General features: G+C 54.9%; 2 protein-coding genes across 3 annotated transcripts; one reads left to right on the plus strand and one right to left on the minus strand.

The window, feature by feature from the left end:
- The first annotated feature begins 2,590 nt into the window (after positions 1-2,590).
- LOC115657604 (PHD finger protein 13-like) lies at positions 2,591-11,534 on the plus strand. The gene is made up of 6 exons (XM_030575653.1): positions 2,591-2,713; positions 4,542-4,790; positions 7,826-7,918; positions 8,152-8,761; positions 9,157-9,204; positions 9,518-11,534. The coding sequence occupies exons 1-6, from the start codon at positions 2,591-2,593 to the stop codon at positions 9,742-9,744; spliced, it is 1,350 nt and encodes a 449-aa protein (XP_030431513.1). The 3' UTR covers positions 9,745-11,534.
- Positions 11,535-12,171: 637 nt separating this feature from the next.
- Positions 12,172-17,753, minus strand: LOC115657734. 2 transcript variants are annotated; one of them, XM_030575871.1, is made up of 3 exons: positions 17,662-17,753; positions 15,506-15,557; positions 12,172-14,458 (listed from the first exon to the last, which is right to left on the minus strand). In XM_030575871.1, exon 3 carries the CDS (start codon positions 14,435-14,437, stop codon positions 13,262-13,264), a length of 1,176 nt encoding a protein of 391 aa, XP_030431731.1. In that variant the 5' UTR covers positions 14,438-14,458; positions 15,506-15,557; positions 17,662-17,753; the 3' UTR covers positions 12,172-13,261. The 2 variants fall into 2 exon arrangements, with proteins under 2 accessions (XP_030431731.1, XP_030431732.1); XM_030575872.1 differs by having other exon boundaries at positions 15,485-15,557.
- Positions 17,754-20,377: the final 2,624 nt, after the last annotated feature.

Raw genomic sequence — 20,377 nt, forward strand, 5'->3', positions numbered from 1 at the left:
TTGCTTGGTCTCCGCTTGCTAGCATGAGGCAGGCACTGCTCACTCCCCAAGCTCTGAAAGCTTTTATGGCAATGGTAACCCTCTCTCTCACCCCTCCCCCTTTGCTGGCAGTCATCTGTCACCTTTGGAGCAGGACTGCTGCCCATGGAGTCCCCCCATCAGTTCCTCCTGGACCATGGCTAGCTAAGGAGCTGTGGCTCTTCTTCCAGAACATTCCAAAGCAGGGGTTGGGTATCCTTTGTCAGGTCCCTGCCTTCCAGTCAGGTCCAGGTTGCTTGTGAAGTGGTTCTTGGGACACTTGCTGTGACATTCCAGTGTTTTGTTTTGTTTTTTTATGGCAAGAGTATTTGGCACATTCAAATTTTCCTTGCAGCAACATCAGTAGCAAATGTATGGTCTGCAGCTGCCAGGGTAGTGGCTATACAATGAAGAGACATAGCGCTAGGGAAACCAACAGGCCCTTTTCAGCCTGCTGAGAAGGGTAAAATGTTACAGTAATGGCTTGAGCTGCCCAAGAATGCTGGAACTTGATGCTAGTGATGTTAGGATGAACCTAGCTTCCTGAGGCCGAGTGGGAAGCATTTCCATCAAAGCACCGTGCTCTGCCCCCACAGAGCCTTCTGCTCTGCTGAGTGGCAATTGCAGCCTCAGTGCTGCAAAAGATCCTAAGAAAGGAAGCAGCAGGCTGGAGGGGAGCCATTCTCTTCTAGAGTCAGGGGGTTTTGATAGCAGCCTGACTGCTCCCACGTGCCTTCTTGTGCTAGATGCAGGGATGGGGTTGGATTGAGTGCTAGTAAACATGCTATGAAGTCTTCAGTCTCCACTAGGACCCATCTTACCCTTCATGGGTGAGCTCAGACACACTGTGCCTTAGTCCTCAAAATAAGGGCTTCACTAACAGTCTGCACTTGTACCTAGCACCTCTTCCAGCCAGCAGTCACCCCTGCTACTGGATCGCCGTAGCAGCTCCAGCTGGTTGGGGGCTTGGCCTTGGACTCTCCACACTATGTGTTGCAGCTGTGCTCTCCCTTTCCTTTAGGGACATCATATGCGCTGGAGTGAGACTCCTCATGGCATCTTTATCCTGGAAGTGGGTGGGGGAATCAGTCTTCTCTTAATTTTAACATTTTGTTTACTTTTTGGGGCTAGTTTTTAATGACTGGATTAGCATTTTGGAAATGTCTCCTTTGCTGTTGCAATGGTACATTTGTAGTGGTTGCCTTGGGCAATATGTTCCATCCTGTGGTAAAGACAGGAGACACCTGCTCTTAAAAAAAAAAAAAAAATGAACTCCCTTTAAAAAAAAAATCCTGCATCCAGCCCTGTGGTGGGCTCCATAACTATTGCATGACTCTACCCTCTGCCTTCTATACTCAGATTCCTGCCACGTGTGGCCTACCTAAGTTCTACCCTGTTTGTGAGCCCCCTGGTAAGAGTGCAGCCCTGTTGAAAATACACCCCAGCTCTGCTGCTCTCACCCTTTTCTGGGGGATTTTACTACTCTACTGCTCCCCACCTGTATGTTAGAAAATTAGGAGGAGGGGGTAGTTCTCCCAGCAGCTCTTTAGGACTTTTAGGCAGTTAAGGCGTTTTCTGGTAACTCCAGCCTTTGTTGGCTTTAATAAGGATTTAAATGTCTGAGCAGGTATTTTTGGGGAAGGGTTGCACAGCGCTCTAAAAGGTTTTCTGGGCACAAGCTCTCAGCTGCAAGGGTAAAGTCCCATCCTGCCCTGGGGGAAGAGGCTGTGAGAGGGTCAGTACCAGCCTGATCTCCCAGGAAAAGCCTGCCCTGATGCTTGTGTCACTAGATCACTGGTATCAGGTGCCTTGTGTCGGCTCTGGCAGCTAGCAACAGCTGGGGTAGGGAGGCCCAGGAGCTGCTAGAGGTAGCGTCATTTTCGCCTTGGGCCGCTGCCTTCACCTGGATGAGGACCCAAAACCTGTAGGAGCTGCTGTATCCCCCCGGATCCCTGGTCCTGCCCTTGCCAGCTGGCCGGTACCTATGGCCTCTCGCTGCCGTGTTAATTACCCCAGCCTGGAGGGGGTTCCAGGGCCGGGATGGCGGGTGCGCTCGGATCCCAGCGGAGGGGGAGCTAGGAGAGATCGGGACTGGGGGGGGGCTGGCCCCCCAGCAGCCCCTCCTCCACTTTCCCTTGTGCGGCCGGCTGGCGGGGGGGGGCCTGAGCTCCGGAGTCGGATCCCCCGCGGGTTCTCGGGAAGCTGCGAGCCCGGGTGTGGAGCAGGGGACCACGTGGGAGGGCCCGCCCGGGCCGCTGGCGGCGGGGGAGGCCCCGGGTCTGCCGCTCAGCTGACGGGCGAGTCCAAGTGCCGAGGGGCCGGGGCGCCGCCCCGCCCTGGGCCGGCTCCAGGCCCCTCCTCCCCCTTCCCCGCCACCAGGTGGCTCCGCCCCCGCCCCCCGGCGCGGCCGGGCGGGGCTCCAGCGCCGGAGAGGAGCGGGCGGGAGAGAGGCGCCGGCCGGCCGGCCGGCGGCGGGGATAGAGCGGTGCCGCGCCCCCGAGACCCGCACCCCGGAGCGAGGCAGCCGGAACCCAGCCCCAGCCACGCGCCCCCCCCCCGGGGCTCCGGCGGGATGAGCGGCCACGAGCTGGCAGGTGGGAGGCGGCCGGGCTCCGGGTCGCCCCCCCGCGCCGATCGCTGGCCCCCCGCCGGTGCCAGCCCCGTGCCCAGCCCCGGCTCCCCCGGGCCCGAGGAGGTGAGGCGGGGGCGGGGCGGGAGCGCCGGGCGCTCGGGCTGTGGGGGCGGGGCGGCTGGGGCCCCGGGGAGGGGGCGCCATGTGCGGACTGCGGGGTGGCGGCGGCAGGGGCCCGCTGGGGCTGGGGCTCTGGGGGGACCCGGACCCTGTGTGCCAGGCTCTGGGGCCGGGCCGGGCCAGGGGGGGCTGTGTGCCCGGCTCTGGAGCGGGGGGCCGGGTGAGGGGCCCCGGGCCGGGGGGGGGCTGTATGCCCGGCTCTGGAGCGGGGGGCCGGGTGAGGGGCCCCGGGCCGGGGGGGGGGCTGTATGCCCGGCTCTGGAGCGGGGGGCGGGTGAGCTGGGGGGGGTGCCGGGCCGGGGGGGCTGTATGCCCGGCTCTGGAGCGGGGAGCAGGGTGAGGCATGGGGGGGCGCCGGGCCGGGGGACGGGGGGCTGTATGCCCGGCTTTGGAGCGGGGGGCGGGGTGAGGGGCGGGTGAGCTGGGGGGGGGCGCCGGGCCGGGGGGGGCTGTATGTCCGGCTCTGGAGCGGGGGGCAGGGTGAGGCATGGGGGGGCGCCGGGACGGGGGACGGGGGGCTGTATGCCCGGCTTTGGAGCGGGGGGCGGGGTGAGGGGCGGGTGAGCTGGGGGGGGGCGCCGGGCCGGGGGGGGCTGTATGTCCGGCTCTGGAGCAGGGGGCAGAGTGAGGCATGGGCGGGCTTGGGGGGCGCCGGGCCGGCTCTGGAGCGGGGGGCAGGGTGAGCGGCGGGTGAGCTGGGGGGGGCGCCGGGCCGGGGGACGGGGGGCTGTATGCCCGGCTCTGGAGCGGGGGGCGGGGTGAGGGGCGGGTGAGCTGGGGGGGCGGCGCCGGGCCGGGGGGGCTGTATGCCCGGCTCTGGAGCGGGGAGCAGGGTGAGCTGGGGGGCTGCGTGGCAAGCTCTGGAGCAGGACTCAGCCGTGTGCTGGGGGGGAACCTATGTGCGGGGGCGCTGTGTGTGCTGGCCTTGGCTTTGCGGGGAGGTGGGGGGCCAGCGGGCCAAGCCGGCCGGGGAGGGGGCTGTGGAGCGAGGCGGAGTCCGCTGGGTCGGGGAGGGCGGACGCTGTTTGCCTCGCCAGGCTCCGGGGGAGGCAGGGGGGCTGTGTGCCGGGGGGTGTAGCTGAGGGGAGGGGGGGTCTAGGGGGCTGTGTGCCGGGGTGTAGCTGAAAGGAGGGGGGGATCTAGGGGGCTGTGTGCCGGGGTGTAGCTGAAAGGAGGGGGGGCTGTGTGCCGGAGGGGGTTCTGGCGGCTGCTTGCTGGGGGGCGGGGGGATTTGGGGGGCTGTGTGCCGGGGGGTGTAGCTGAGGGGCGGGGGGGATATAGGGGGCTGTGTGCCGGAGGGGGTTCTGGCGGCTGCTTGCTGGGGGGCGGGGGGATTTGGGGGGCTGTGTGCCGGGGGTGTAGCTGAGGGGAAGGGGGCTGGGGCGGGGGGATTTGGGGGGCTGTGTGCCGGGGGGTGTATCTGAGGGGCGGGGGGGATCTAGGGGGCTGTGTGCCGGGGGGTGTAGCTGAGGGGAGGGGGGGCTGTGTGCCGGAGGGGGTTCTGGCGGCTGCTTGCTGGGGGGCGGGGGGATTTGGGGGGCTGTGTGCCGGGGGTGTAGCTGAGGGGAGGGGGGCGGGGGGGATCTAGGGGGCTGTGTGCCGGAGGGGGTTCTGGCGGCTGCTTGCTGGGGGGCGGGGGGATTTGGGGGGCTGTGTGCCGGGGGTGTAGCTGAGGGGAGGGGGGCTGGGGCGGGGGGCTTTGAGGGGCTGTGTGCCGGGGGGTGTATCTGAGGGGAGGGGGGATCTAGGGGGCTGTGTGCCAGGGGTGTAGCGGGCGGGTGGGAACCCCGAAAGCAGTGTGTGCCGCCACACGTTTCGGAGGAGGGGTGCTCTGCCGCCTGCCGCCGCTCCTCGGCTCCCTGCGGCGGGGAGTGACCCCGTGGGGGGCCGGCTCAGGGCGGACCGGGAGCGCTGTGCGGGCGCCATCTTGGGCGGGATCAGATATCGCGCGGGGGCGGGCGGGACGGACCGTTCCCCCCCCCCGGACTCCTCGCCCCGGCTCGGGGGCCCGTCGTGGAAGGTGCCGGGCTCAGTCTCAGCCTCCATAATGGGACTTGTGGCCGCGCTGGCCCCCGGGTGGATCGGCCTTGGGTGCCGCAGCTAACAGGCTATTCCCCTACCTGCCCCTTCCGTAGGGGGTGTCAGCGGGGGGGGGGGGGGTGTCAGCGGGGGGGGGGGGGGGTGTCTGGGCACTGGGGAGCATGTGGGGATAAGCTTTGGGCAGTGTGTTTGGGGGGGGTCTGGGCACTGGGGAGCATGTGGGGATAAGCTTTGGGCAGTGTGTTTGTGGGGGGGGGTCTGGGCACTGGGGAGCATGTGGGGATAAGCCTTGGGCAGTGTGTTTGGGGGGGGGTCTGGGCACTGGGGAGCATGTGGGGATAAGCTTTGGGCAGTGTGTTTGGGGGGGGGTCTGGGCACTGGGGAGCATGTGGGGATAAGCTTTGGGCAGTGTGTTTGGGGGGGGGTCTGGGCATTGGGGAGCATGTGGGGATAAGCCTTGGGCAGTGTGTTTGTGGGGGGGGGGTCTGGGCACTGGGGAGCATGTGGGGATAAGCTTTGGGCAGTGTGTTTGTGGGGGGGGTCTGGGCACTGGGGAGCATGTGGGGATAAGCTTTGGGCAGTGTGTTTGGGGGGGGTCTGGGCATTGGGGAGCATGTGGGGATAAGCCTTGGGCAGTGTGTTTGTGGGGGGGGGTCTGGGCACTGGGGAGCATGTGGGGATAAGCCTTGGGCAGTGTGTTTGTGGGGGGGGTCTGGGCATTGGGGAGCATGTGGGGATAAGCTTTGGGCAGTGTGTCTGTGGGGGGGGTCTGGGCATTGGGGAGCATGTGGGGATAAGCTTTGGGCAGTGTGTTTGGGGGGGGGTCTGGGCACTGGGGAGCATGTGGGGATAAGCTTTGGGCAGTGTGTTTGGGGGGGGTCTGGGCATTGGGGAGCATGTGGGGATAAGCCTTGGGCAGTGTGTTTGTGGGGGGGGGTCTGGGCACTGGGGAGCATGTGGGGATAAGCTTTGGGCAGTGTGTTTGTGGGGGGGGTCTGGGCACTGGGGAGCATGTGGGGATAAGCTTTGGGCAGTGTGTTTGGGGGGGGTCTGGGCATTGGGGAGCATGTGGGGATAAGCCTTGGGCAGTGTGTTTGTGGGGGGGGTCTGGGCACTGGGGAGCATGTGGGGATAAGCCTTGGGCAGTGTGTTTGTGGGGGTCTGGGCACTGGGGAGCATGTGGGGATAAGCTTTGGGCAGTGTGTCTGTGGGGGGGGTCTGGGCATTGGGGAGCATGTGGGGATAAGCTTTGGGCAGTGTGTTTGGGGGGGGTCTGGGCATTGGGGAGCATGTGGGGATAAGCTTTGGGCAGTGTGTTTGTGAGGGGGGAGGTCTGGGTATTGGGGGGAGTGTGGTGGCTCAGGGGTTAGCTTTCTGTAGCCCTGAGCATGCTCTCTGCTCTTTCCTTCAGGCCTGTAACTGGGGGGGGGAGGATGCTCTTTCCAACCCTGCCACCAATGGTTGGCTCCTCCTACCCACCATAGGCAGTAAAGGCCTCTCCCCCTGCTCTCCAGGAGGCCGGTGCCCCTCCCTATGGCTGGAAGCGATTGTCCTTCAGCCCTTGGGAAGAGGGGTGGTTGGGTGGAGTCAGACCTCGGGTTGGGATGTGACGAGGCCCCGGGGCTGAAGAAATTCCAGGCTTCCCTCAGTGTTATCATGAACTTCCTCCTCTGCTCTTTGGGGTACTGCCCTTCAGAGCTGGGACTGAGGGGCTGGAGAGTTGGCCTTTCTGGTAACTCCAAGTGTTAGATGCCTGCAGAACAGCAGGGAGGGGGCCACCAAGCTACTGGTGTTGACTCAGGCTCAGCCATGAGTTTTCACTGCTCTTGGTTGGCTGGCATGGACTGCCTGGCTGAAGTAAATGGTAGCACTGTGCCCATATGGCCTATCCCCAGTCAGTCAGATAAGTGCCCATACTGGCTGGGATTGGCTCCAGTGCTTTCAATTCCCTTTGTCTTGAAGGAGGTGGGTGCCAGAGGCTGTTTTGTATAGGACTCTGGAGTTCCATAATGGGCAACTTGATTGTCCTGAGAGGAAACTCTTCTTGGGTGCCCCTGCCATGGTGACATAGCTGTTCTGATTCCCCTCCATAGAGCTGTAGACTCAGGGATCAGGGCAGGATGGTTCCCTAGAGTCCAATGCTCAAAGCTTTGTCTGAACACTCCTGTGTTAATTGTGTAGGGGCCTGTTATCCTTCCCACTGGATCTCAGAGCCGAGGATTTCCTTAGGCACTGATCATGGTCCCTGCCACAAACACCCCAGTCGAGTGACTGAAGATAAATGGAGCTCGCTGCTGGGGGCTCTTCCACAACTTCAGGAGTTCAACCTGTTTAGAAACCTTGTAGAACCTCAACATTCAAATATTTCCTTTCTACACATTGTGAATGTGGATTTGATGTGGTGAGGGTGCCTGAATGGGCTATGGCTGCAGGTTCTGGGTGTACTTTGAAAGGGAACATCTAGGCATGCTGAATGTGTGAGCTGGTTTGGGAGAAAGGAGGGTCGCCTTGGTGGGCTGGGCACTGCAGGCTTCTGTGGTGGCGGTCAGGCATTCTGAAACTGCGCGGATTATGTTGCTCAGGCATTCCAGGGCTGTATGTGCTGGATATAAAATGGAAAAGCAGCAGTGAGTCAGTCCTGTGGCACCTTATAGACTAACAGACGTATTGGAGCATGAGCTTTCGTGGGTGAATCCCCACTTCATCGTACTCACCCACAAAAGCTCATGCTCCAATACGTCTGTTAGTCTATATGGTGCCACAGGACTCACTGCTGCTTTTACAGATCCAGACTAACATGGCTACCCCTCTGATACATGTATAATGGAGTTACTTGGTGGCTGGTGTTGCACACGCAGTCCTTTCTGACTGCCACAGTGGCATCTTGTAGCATAAGATTTGGTCATTGCCAGCTTGGCTTTTAACTACAGACAATGTTTTGTCAATTTTTTTTCTAGCCATCAAGTCTGAGGCTGGAGGTGGAGACTCTAATCAATAAAATGTCATTTTTTGCAGCCGCCACAAAAAAGACACAGAACCGTGGAGGACTTCAACCAGTTCTGCACCTTCGTGTTGGCCTATGCTGGTTACATCCCCTACCCCGAGGAGGTAAAACAGATTGGTGTGTGTGTTGTGCCATTGTTTTGTGTTGTGTGAAGGGGCCAATGTCCTGGGAGACAGACCTGGCACCTCTCCTTTCTTTCTTGGCACTGAAGTTTGGGGATTTCCTGCTGTGTCATTTCTCCCACTCATGTCTCCTTCCCTCCCCCAATCACTCCAAGACCATCACATCTGTGGTGTGGTCTTGTGCAGATCCTATGTGCTTTTCTTTGTCCTTGCAGAATGAACCCTGGACCCTTGGAGGCAGCATGAGTCCCCAGAACAGCACAGGCAGCACTCAGGACAGTGACAGCTGGGCCTCATCCCATTCCTCTGATTCCCAAGTACTGCCAGATGAGGGGAAGATCAGGAATGCCAAGTACAAAGGGGGCAACCTGTTCCTGAACTGCCCTGACTTTCCCAGCAGTTTCTATGCAGCCCGGCCCCAGCAAACCAAGAAGAAGAAACTGTATGCAAAGAAGCTCATCTTGGATCAAGAGATGGAACAGAATGTGACGCTGGCTGACACGAAGAATTTAAGTGATGTTCAACAGCAAAGGAAAGAGTCAGCTGTACTAGAGGAGCAGGCACCTTATGTAATGGGAAAATGTCTTGAGTCCTTGGTTGTCCCAGCTGGTGAGCTCCGACCCAAATCCCTGTTGGAGGAGTTCATGAAGGAAGAAAAGGACTGGACACATGGGGTTCAGGAGAGTGAGGTGCCAGTAGGAGGCTACTTTCGACCAAAGGAGCAGGAATCATGCCCTGAGGAGCGGAGGAGCTCCAGCTGTCAGAATACTGTGGATCAAAGCAAAGAGGAGGAGGGTACAAGCAGTGTCAGCTCCCAGCTCATTTGTAAGATCCCAAGCTAGTTTGTATGGCGAGTGTGGAGGGGTCTGTGGGAAAAGAGAGGCAGATGTCCCTGGTCTGGATAGATGGTTATGTCAGTGCCTTGTTCTCACTGCAAAGCCACATCATGTTCCAATGACCAGCACCTTGCTGTCATACAGCTGGAGGAAGTGTAGGTTCACTGGCTTCGTGGGGAGCCCACACACAGCTACTGGAGTCCTAGCCTCACCCAACAAGAGGTGAAGTAGGGGAACTGCAAAGCATAAATCAAGGTTTGGGCCTCAGCCTGTCAGAGTCCTTGTTTCCCCTGATGCAGACAGTGCTAGAGCCAGACTTCAGCTTGGGAGACTCTCTCAAACTAACCATTTGACTGATTTTAATTGCTCTTTTCTCTTTTGCAGCTTCACCTGTGGAATTCACAGTGGCACCTCACAACACCAAATCAGAAGGTGAGTTGGACCCCATTATGTGTGGTACTGGCAGCCTCTCCAGCACAGGGAGCTGGGAGCCTTGCTTTGCTGCTGGGCTTCTTCCTGAAATGGGTGGGGATTGAACCAGACAGGGGGGAATGCAGGCCAGCATAGGATGGGCCTGGGTTTCCTTCAGAGCTCATCAGTAATCATCTGTGGGGGTCAGTGCTGAGCCCTATAGGCCTTTGTGCTCCTGGGACAATTTATACTGCCTTCCTGTGTGCAAAATCTTATGCTATAAACTCAGCTTGTCTCGCATTTTCTGATGGAAGTCTGTCTCTCCCCTGTCCAGAGGATGATGCTTGGGACCTGATAACCTGCTTCTGCCTGAAGCCCTTTGCAGGGAGACCCATGATAGAGTGTAATGAATGCACCACCTGGATCCATCTCTCTTGCGCCAAGATTCGCAAATCCAATGTGCCTGAGGTCTTCATCTGCCAGAGATGCCGTGATGCCAAACAAGAGATCCGTCGCTCAAACCGAGCCAGAACAGTGCCCCGCAAACGCTTCTGTGACTGATCCTCTCCCCCCAGAGATATGGTGATTGTGGGCAGGGGCCCTTTGTTCTAAGACTATGGCCCAAGTTGGCTAGACAATCGATGCAGTGATAATAGGAGGCCTGTGGGACTGGAAAGTGAGAGCATTTGTGTTGGGCATGCCCCCTGTACTTCCAACTCCAGGAAGCTGGCATGTTGACTCACTCCAGGAGGAATAATCTTTCTCGTGTGGGGATCATGTAAACTATGGAGCTGAGAAAATCAGTTTTGCCAGTGCAGTGGGGCCCAGCAGAACTCACTGGTCAATGGAATCCAGTGCAGGTCAGCCAGAAACCTTCCTGCTGTAATACACATGGGGTTCAGTGCCTTTCCCCCAGGCAATCCAGGAGAGCCTAGTCCAAGTAGTTTCCCTCTGGTATGGTGACTGCTTAGACTTATCCCAAGGATGGTTGTTATCCCACTGGTGCCCAATTCCTTTCCTGTGACAACCTCTAAGAGTGAGTTTAGTGCTGGTGAAAGTTGTCAGGTGGCTAGAGCCCCCCTCCTCCCCCAGACTAATGTCATCTTTAATCTGGTTTGTTGAGTGCACAAGCTTCTCCCACTACAAACCATGCTCTGGAGTGACACCCTCGGGGGAGGGAAGGAAGTTGTCCTCTGTGCTCTCATAGCCCATCAGTTAGCGTTGTGGACATCTGCCCCAGGACCTGAGTTGAGCACCTCTGCCTTCAAACTTGCTTCATTTGGAGTAAGCAAAGAGTAGCCTCTGACTGTACTCAGTAGCTTGAGGCTGGGCAGAGGGCAGTGTGTGGTTACTGTAAATATTAATGGAATGACTGTAAATTTGTAACAGATGTTTAGAAAAAATATACAAACAATTCTTGCTTAAACTGTAAAATAGTCCTCTGCTTTCAAACTTCCAGTTGCACTGTAGTCTCCTGTGTGAGGGGACTTAAGGAGTTGTGGCAGGAGAACCTTTGGAAACTCATGAGAAGGGGAGGGTGAGACCCTAGGCAATAGCTCTCAGGACTTCCCCTGCTGTTGTGCTGTCTCCCAGGAAGCACCCTTGGTGAATGATGTGAACAAAGTCCTGACAGAGCAGAAAGTGACGCTTCTGTCTGAACTCTCCAATGTTAGCAGTCTAGGCTCCTTGCTGAAGTTTGAGGAATGTTAGTGTCTCAGAGGGACATGAGGTCTTTTGTGAGCCTCATCCACTATGCAAATTCCTGCCTTTTAAATTGGATGTGCCTACTATGAGCACACCTTTACAGTTGTAGACAGGATACTTGCTCTTCTCTCTCCCTCTCCTCAGAGGACATGACTGAGCTGGCTGGCTGCTCCACATGCACTAAATATTAAATTCCATCTTCTAATTTTTACCCACCCATGAACCAGACCCATATGCCTTCTGCACCTTCTATGCTGCATTTCAAAGATGCTGCTCTCCCTGTGCTGGAGGCACTTGATTTAGTCATATAAACTGCAGATGTTTTGACTCCTGTGCTGCATGTTGGTATTGAGCTGGACCTCTGCTTCTTGGGGTGGAGGGAAATGAAAGGAACCTAAGATCACAATTCCTATTTTTCCAAACTTATGTACTTGGCTGCCATCAGACAGTCAGCCAGCAAGCAATGTTCCTGTCCCTCTAGAAGGGTTTGCTCCTTGTACCCCTCTCCTGTGGGGGGAAGTTTAGGCCCCTGAAATGCTTTACACTTTTATAGTTTGTAGTAACTTTTATTGAAATTATGTAAAATAACAAATTCTTGGGAGTGTGGGTGGAGTAATATGTATATAATAAAGTACTTTTGCCATAACCCTTGTGGCTTTATTGTTTCATTACCTCATCTGTAACTCCCTTTGTATAAGTCTGAGACTATTTCCTTGGGCTGTGCTGTGGGGGTGGGAAGAGCCACTAGCCCTTTCCTTTCTACCATAGAGCCATCTGTGAGAATTTGATGGATGCTGAGGAATTAAAAATCCAAAGCCTGGTGGCCTGGAGAAGAGATGTTAACTCAGGGACACTGAGCAAAGAGAAATGTTAGGTAGAACACCAGGGCTCTCAGCTGGGTGAGGCTTAGACAGTCTCCCCCTTGAAAATGGGGGAGATATTCTAGCCAGGACTGATGGCCTCTTTCCTCATCTGTGATGCAAACAGGCTTGCTGCTTCAGTATTTTAGAAGTGCAATCACTCACTATTGATTACAGGGCAATGGTCTGACACTCAGTGCTGTGGAAAGGAAAGTTAAGGAAATGGGACATCTCCCTCACCTAAGGTAAAGCATCTTTTTAACCCCTCTCCTACCACACTGCTGAGCATATCTGTGGACGCATGTCAAAATGCCAGCCTTATTTTAGTGTGACCAGACACCCCTCACATGCCCTATCCTGGCCTCTGTGGTGACTGAGCTCAAGCTCCAGCCACCTCAAAAAAAACTCAATACACCCCAAAAAATGGTCTGTTCAGATAGATTAATCAAAACAGGATTGGATTGATTTGAACAAAATAGTGATTTCAAACATCAAGGCACCTCTCCATACTACTGTTATGCATGATATGGTCTGCTATTACAGAAATAAACTTCCATAACAAAAGCGTTTTACTTGGTCACCCTTGAAAGAATAGCTGAGATGTATGCCCCTTCCCCCACATTCTTGTGGGGGCAAGACTGATGCTAAAGCTAAACTATATTTTAAAATGTAAGCAGTTAGCCTGTTAAAATGAGCAGCTATTACCCTCACTTGGAAAGAGTGGGAGTGAACACAAGATAGTATGGGAACAGCCAGCTGTGCATGATGATGCATTCACACTAAGGCACATAACTACAAGTTTAGTTACCCTGTGAAGCAGGGGTTCTCAAACTTGAGGCTGACAGCTTGTGAACCCCCACTCCAAACTCCACTTTAACACCATTATAAATACTGGTGGCAAAGTAAAAACACTTGTATTTACTTTATGGGGGTGTCAGGCTTGCTATGTGAAGGGTCACCCATAAAGTTTGAGAACCCCTACCCTAAAGGCCATACCTTACCTTTTATCTTCAAAAAGCCTGCCACTGACAATAGCAAGGAATCCTTGCGGGACTAAAATTCAAGTTTAGTCCAGTACTTTTATTCCAGCTCATTAAATGGAACGCCACTCCCTCCACAGGCTGAGTATGACAACCAGTTTCCCTACAAATAGGGTAGTTTGCACTAGCATCCAGCCACTGGCATAAATTCAAAGGCAGATGTTGAGAGAACAGTGAAGTTGTCTGCACACGCATCACTGCCACACCACCAAATGCCCAGAGTATGTGTTCTGCAGCTAGGACAGAACCATTAAATCACTGGTTGTCTCTGCATGCCGCTAGGACACAAAGGCACATACTATCCTTGCCCCATGGAGCTTACAATCTAAATTAGAAGGAAGAGTCTAGGCTCAGCAGGCATGTTCTAGATCCCATAGTTCTGTTAGGGCAGAACCAGGGATAGTCCATTAATCTATCATGGCAGCTGGTGAAGACAAGTCCCAAGTGGGGTAGCAGCCAGATGTCCCTGCTACTTTATTCTTCCTTAGCCCAAACTGAGTTGCTTCTCTTCTCATCCAGGTGGGGAATCACAGCCTCTGTGTAGAACTTCTCCAGCTTGGGCTCAGTTTTCTCCCAGAACCCTGCATCAAAGTCCACTGAGGTGATGACTGTATCTTTGTTGGTGTGAACCACAAAGTCAGCCCTCTCAAAGCCTGTTGCTGCCAGCTCACACTGCGTCTGAGTGTAGTAGGGATGGTCTCTCTTCAAGGAGTAGGATTCACCATTCGCTTCCAGGCAGAAGGCTTTGTCCTTACAGGCCTCTTTCACTGTCTTGTCTCTGTGCTTATAGGGACACTTGACCTCCAGTAGCTTCCCTGTATCTGCTTCTCTGACAATTCCATCTGGGCTGGCTGCGAGCCACTCCTTCTCTGGGTGAATGAAGAGGCCACACTCCTCCACCTTCACAGGCTTACCTGTCCTCCTGGACTGGAGCTCCTCATATGCCTGCACTGCCTTTTTCTCATTTTGGGTGCCCCAGGACATGGCTGGTGTCTGCATTTTGGAACCGGAGCTCACCACAGCCTTGAGATAAGACTGGGGCACCTCTGAGCTCTTGCCATTGACAAACTTGCTGTTAGCGATCCTGGGTGCGACTGAGGCTGTGATTCGGTTTTCCCGCCACTCATACCACTTGGGATTATCCCTCTGGCCCCGGGTTTCCCTCTCCACTTTCACTACATCTTCTCTTGTCAGCAAGGAGGGAAATTTACTTGCTTTGCCCTGGTCAGGGGTACTGGCCCAAGAGCGGCTGTATTGACTCCCTCCCAGGCAGGGGTCAGCACCAGCAGGTGCTTTAGCTGTTGTGGAGCAAGGTTTCCCTCTACTAGTTACTGTGGGGTTCTTAGCTGTCACTCCGTAGCTTATCTTGGTGTCTCCTTGATCACTGCCATGTGCTGCAGTGGCCCTTGATTGGGAAGAGCTTTGCCCAGCTCTTCTGGCAGTGGTGCTGCTGGTTGGCTTGTCTGTCTGTGCCCTGCTGGTGCCTGAACTCCCAGCAGCCTGAGCACTCTTAGGTCGGCTGGCTGTGGGTGTTGTCTTGGCCTGGGTAGAGGCAGCAGAGGAACGGGGTGCTGCTGGGGTGGCTTTGGGCACAGTTGCAGCTTGACGAGGTGAGGCTGTGCTATCAGGGTTTTTCCTGGGTCTCCCCATTGTTCAGTGTCAGGGGTCACGCTGTGTGGGCACAAGAGAAAGGTGAATGTACATCCCTAGACCAGATCAGTTTCCCAGCTCTGGCAAGAGCTCCTATGCTTGAGGCTTCAAGTGAGTTACACATCCCTTCTCTCCCCATGTAGGCAGGACACCCTGCAGCCCTCTGCAAGAATCTGTATCAGGCTGTTTGACACTTCTGTGTGGTCCCCAGGCAAGCCAAGATGTAAGGATCATGCAAGTACATCAATGCCTAATCCCTCCCTTTATCCCTCTTCGAGGCTGTGTGATGTAGACCCCAAGAACCAGCTTGCTGCAGAGGTCAGACAACTCCACAGTATGCATGGTTCTGACCCAATGAAGCCAGTCAAGAATGAACTGGAGCTGACCCAGAGAGAGTTCAGGGAAGGCAGTAAGTATCAGCTAGGGCTGCCCCATGGGAGCTAGAGCTGTGATAGAGGGGAGGGGATGGAATGGAATAATACCTAATGTGAAAGTTTAGGGAGATGTCTGAGTCATTGTGAATCCCATTGTTTTGTGAACACCTTTTGTTATTGAAAACTTCATATCAATACAGCTCATTAGAACACCCATTTTGTAGCACAGCCTTGACAGTTAGTGGACAAACTAACAAGTTGAGAGTAATCAAGGGACATCAACACTGACTGACTCTTTCCTACTGGAACAATGGGTTTTCTACTGGTAGGGGCATTGACTGAATGGGTCTCTTCACAATCTGAGGGGGCAGGGAGCTCAAAACTAGACTTCTTCCTATCTTGCAGCACTGTTTTATAAGGGGTGGGTCTCTAAGCAGAGGAGGCCAGCCCTTTCCACTACCAGCACCAAGAGGAACAGGCCAGAAGGCAGTGAAAGGTGCCCAAGGACTCAGACCAAACCCAGGACTCACAGACCAGTAAGAACTGGATTCATGAGCTTGTTTTCCACAGGTCTGTTACTCTTTACAAGATGTTTGTAAAAGAACTCCTCAAAATCTTAAAGCCCAATATCATAGTACCATTTCCTTGGATTTTCAAACCCACCAACCCTCACCTTTAGGTGTGTAACCCTTACCACAGCAGTAGCTCCCTGCAGGACAAAGGCCTCCACAGAGATTCTGTCCAATCTGCAAGAAATACAAACGATAAACAGTAGGAATAAGATCAAGAAAGTACATTTCCATGATGCAGAGGGACCAAATGAGGCAGAGTGTGAAGTGACTTGGCCAAGGCTGTTGGAGAGCAGGTGTCTGTGCCAGAAGTGGAACTGATTTCTTGTCTCCTAGTCCCAGGTACTTTTACTTGTCCAAGCTGCTTCTGACCACACTGTACTGATTATTAAACAAAGCCACTCGAGAGTAAATTAGAGGCTCCTGGAGCAGAGGCTCCCTCTCTGCTGGCCTATGAAGGGTCATGCAGGTAAATAAGCACTGTAATCCTCTGTCTCAGCACCTCAAAGTAACAAACCAAGCCATAGCAAATGCTCAATTGCTTCCTGGGAGAACCAGGTCTCTGTGTCTGCCCCACTATGAAAGGCCCACTTGCTACATCACTTCTCAGAGATCAAACCTCTGAAATTATAGATGCACTGGGATTTCACTTCCCTTTCTGGCAGTAAAAGTTAAGAGCCAACAGCAGAGTCCCCTTTAACAAACATGCCTCTCTGCCTGCTCTCCTCCATGCTAGGGAACTTAGTATTTGGAAGGGTTGATAGTCAATTTCACTAGTTCTCAGGGAGACTGTTAGCATGAACTATTGACATGGCAATAATGAACATTGTTAAAGAACTGAAAAGCTTGTAACCACTATTTTTACTATTGAAATGTACCTGAACCCTAAGTAACCCTCAGGTCATTCTCCTGTTCTCCAACCTGACGGAAGGGCCTTTACTCTCATATCCTGGTTTTCTTCCCAGTTTAGTGGCTCGGTTGGGGCTTTTGGATGCCAATGTCATTTTTGCAAACAGGGCCAGCAGTTTATTTCATTATAATCTTTAGAATGCTGAAGTTTTCTTGGGATCACCTGTCATACCCACTCTTGCCACTCTAAAATTAGCTTCTCCCTCCATGTTTCTCACTGGTGCCAGCCTGTCTTCCCAAATGCAGTGCCAGGATTATGACAAGACAAAATGGTCAGATTCCCATGACTCAAATAGTCCCCTCTAGCAACAAGTCCAGCATATCTGTCAGGATGACTTGAACTACTCTAATCTACACCCATGTGTGAGACTGTCCAGGGAAGTGGGTTGGTTTATTTATGCCACACTCTGCAGCTGCAATTCACAAAGCAGCCAAATATGAATTTTGCATGATTACATTCTATCATCCCCACCCCCACAGACTCTTCAAAACAAGCCTGTTCAGTTAAAAATGAAACTTGTTCCCTTATAGAAACAGTCCCTGGCTCATTCATAGGCCTGCCAACCAACTAGCTGTGGATTTCAGTAAGACACCCTTTGCCCCTGAAAGCTATACCGTTTGTAGGGACAAGATAAGTTTCGTTTCAGGCTGAGCACCATCCCTATGAATTATTCAGTTTGACAGGACCACGTGGGGGCCAGAGAATCCAAGGGGTGGAGCCTTTGGTCTGTAGGTCACTCATCTCAGACATTTATAGCCCTGGCTCACCCAGGGACCCACTTAACAGCATCTGCTCAGGAGCTCTGAAGTGCCCGGGGGGGGGCCTTCGGCTCCATGAATTTCTTAGCAAGAGAGCCGCTCACAGCAGCCAGCCGGGCAGACCCACCCAGCTGGGCTAGGGCCGGGCAGGGAGCGCAGCTGCTGCTCCCTGCAGGTCTGGGGGGAGGGGGGGGGACTGGGGCTACAAGCCCCTGAGCCTCAGACAGCCCGAGTGCCCCCACCCAGCACACCAGGGAACCGAGCCCGTCTCAACCCAGCCCCAGGGCAGGGAGGGGCTACAAGCGCCCTCCCCCCCGCGCAGAACGGGGCCCCACCCTGCAGCCTACACCCCCCTCTGCCAGCGGGAAGCCAAGTGCAGCGGCCGGCGGCGCGCGCCTCCCCCAGGCCCCGGGGACTGGCTCCAGCGTCGGGGCGCGCGGCAGAAACAGACCCGTGGGGGGAAGCCCCGCGCCGGGCCCCCCCTAGCGCAGCGCGCGGGGACCCGCGGCCCACAGATCGCTCTGCGGGCGGAGCCCGCGCCGGGGAGCGCCCCCCGCCCCGCCAACGGCCGCGCTCCGGGCGGGGCTGCCTCCGGGGCTCAGCCCGCTCCTACCTGAGCCGGGGCTGAGGTGAAAGAGGCGGGGCCAGGCCGCTCCCACACAGCGCGATGGAGAGAACGGAGCAGCGCCGCTCCAGACGCCGCGAACCCCCTCGGCTTAGCGCGCCTAGTCCCCGCGAAACTCTTAAGTAGCCCCGCGCAGCCAATCAGCGACAGCGACAGTCACCGCCTTTTTTTAAACAACAGTGAGCGGCATGGCCCGGCCAATCAGGTGCTTCCTTAAAAAGTCCTTGCAGGCCATTGGCTGCGAGACAGAAGCGGGGGCGGGGTTCGAAGACCGCTGGCGAGCGGGGTTCGTCAGGGGGGCGGGGCAAGGTGGAAGCACAGCAAAAAAGCCCGGAGGAAACGCGGGAGTTTGGTTGTAGAAAAAAACGTTGGCTTAACCGCCCGCGTCACATGACCTCCCCGCTCCTCCCCGCGGGCGCGCAACCCACCGCGTGGGAGCGGGCAGGGGCCGCTCTGTCAGGGTCACGGGGTGTCTGTGGGGGCGGGGGGTTAACGCTCAGTACGGGGTGAGCTCAGGTGGGGGCGAGGGGGATGGGGTGCTCTGTCCAACCTTCCCTTCTCCGCGGGGGTTGGCGCCTCTCACCCTTCGCGTGAGATGAGGGCTGGGGAAAGGTGTCAGGTGGCTCCTCCCAGGCGCCAAAGGCCTCTTTCCCGATAGCAGATACAGCCCAGATCGGAGAGCAAGCTGCTCCCCCTGCAAAGCAGGCCCTGGAGTAACGCCCTCTGAGGGGGCAGGAAGGAAGCTGTCCTCTCGGCCGTTATGGCCAATGTCAAATGTGGTGATGTGCCCCAGGACTTGGATTGAGCAGCCCCTCCCATAAACTCCTTCACCTGGACTAAGCAAAGAGTAGCCCCGCTCTGATCTGACTGCACTCACCAGCTCCAGAGAGTCCACAGGCAGCAGAGAATAAATAAAACCACCCTGGGCAAAAGCAGATCAAGCTCATCTCCTTGAAACGGCTCTCAAGCCTTCTTCCCCTGATGCTTCTGGGCTGCCTGCCAGGAAGCATTCCTCCTAAAAGTTTGGTGGATGATGGGAACCAAGTCCTGAGAGAGCAGGAAGCAGGTGAGGCTTCTATTTCTGAACTGTCCTCTCCCCTGAAGAATTCTCAGGGTCTGGCAATCTTGGCTTCTCAGTCAAAATTGGGGAATGTTAGTGCCTCATACAGACTGGGGATCTTGTGCCTTGAACCTCATCTGCTATGCAAATTGCTGCCCCTTGAATGGGATATGCTGACTATGGAGTTTCTAGGCAGAATATTTTCATAGATTCTAGGGCTGGAAGGGACCGCAAGAGGTCATCAAGTGCAGTCCTCTGCCCTCATGACAGGACCAAATACTGTCTAGACCATCCCAGATAGACATTTATCTAACCTACTCTTAAATATCTCCAGAGCTGGAGAGTCCACAACCTCCCTAGGCAATTTATTCCAGTGTTTAACCACCCTGACAGGAACTTTTTCCTAATGTCCAACCTAAACCTCCCTTGCTGCAGTTTAAGCCCATTGCTTCTTGTTCTGTCCTTAGAGGCTAAGATGAACACGTTTTCTCCCTCCTCCTTATGACACTCTTTCAGATACCTGAAAACTGCTATCATGTCCCCTCTCAGTCTTCTCTTTTCCAAACTAAACAAACCCAATTCTTTCAGCCTTCCTTCATAGGTCATGTTCCCTAGACCATAATCATTCTCGTTGCTCTTCTCTATACCCTCTCCAGTTTCTCCACATCTTTCCTGAAATGCAGTGCCCAGAACTGGACACAATACTCCAGCTGAGGCCTGACCAGCGCAGAGTAAAGCGGAAGAATGACTTCTCATGTCTTGCTCACAACACACCGTTAATGGATCCCAGAATCATGTTTGCTTTTGCAACAGCATCACACTTGACTCATATTTAGCTTGTGGTCCACTATAACCCCTAGATCCCTTTCTGCCATACTCCTTCCTAGACAGTCTCTTCCCATTCTGTATGTGTGAAACTGATTGTTCCTTGGTCTTCTGTCTTGTTCTCTTTTCTTCAGGGGGAGGACATAACTGAGCTGGTTGGTCTCTTGGGAGCTCCATGTGCACTAAGAATCAGATCCCATTTTCTAATTCTTCCTTACTGTCCTCCCCCACAGAACAAGACCCATGTACCTTTTGCACTTTCTGTGCTGCATTTCAAATACTCCACTCCCCTTGTGTTGGAGGCCCTTAGTTTACTCATATGACAGTCGCTGTTCTGATGCTTGTGCATTGGGGATTCATGTCCCTATTGAGCTGGACCTGTTTTTGGGGGTGACCAGGTGCTTGGAGGAGTAAGGGACATGGAAGGAACCTAAGATCACAATTCCACTCTTATTTTTCTAAAGGGTTTTTTTCATACTTGTGCATTTGGCTCCCATGTGACCATTTATTGGGAGAAGGGCATATGGGGCATCTTCCCCATCACTCACAATCCCCTGCATTGGGAGGGTTCATGCCCTGTACCCATCTCCTGCAGTGGGAAACCTAGGCCCATGAAATGCTTTACACTTTTATAGTTTGTAGTCAGGTTTTTATTGAAATGATGTAAAATAGCAAATTCTGGTCCTTCCCTTGTGGAGTGTGGCTCGAGTGATATGTATATAATACTTCTGCAATAATCCTTGTGGCCTTGTCTTGGTTTCATGGCCTCACCTCTAATCCCACTTGGGGGTGAGTTTCACTGAATCTCAACTTTGACTG

Source organism: Gopherus evgoodei, chromosome 9 (genome assembly GCF_007399415.2).
Source record: "Gopherus evgoodei ecotype Sinaloan lineage chromosome 9, rGopEvg1_v1.p, whole genome shotgun sequence".
NCBI classification, from domain to species: Eukaryota; Metazoa; Chordata; order Testudines; family Testudinidae; genus Gopherus; species Gopherus evgoodei.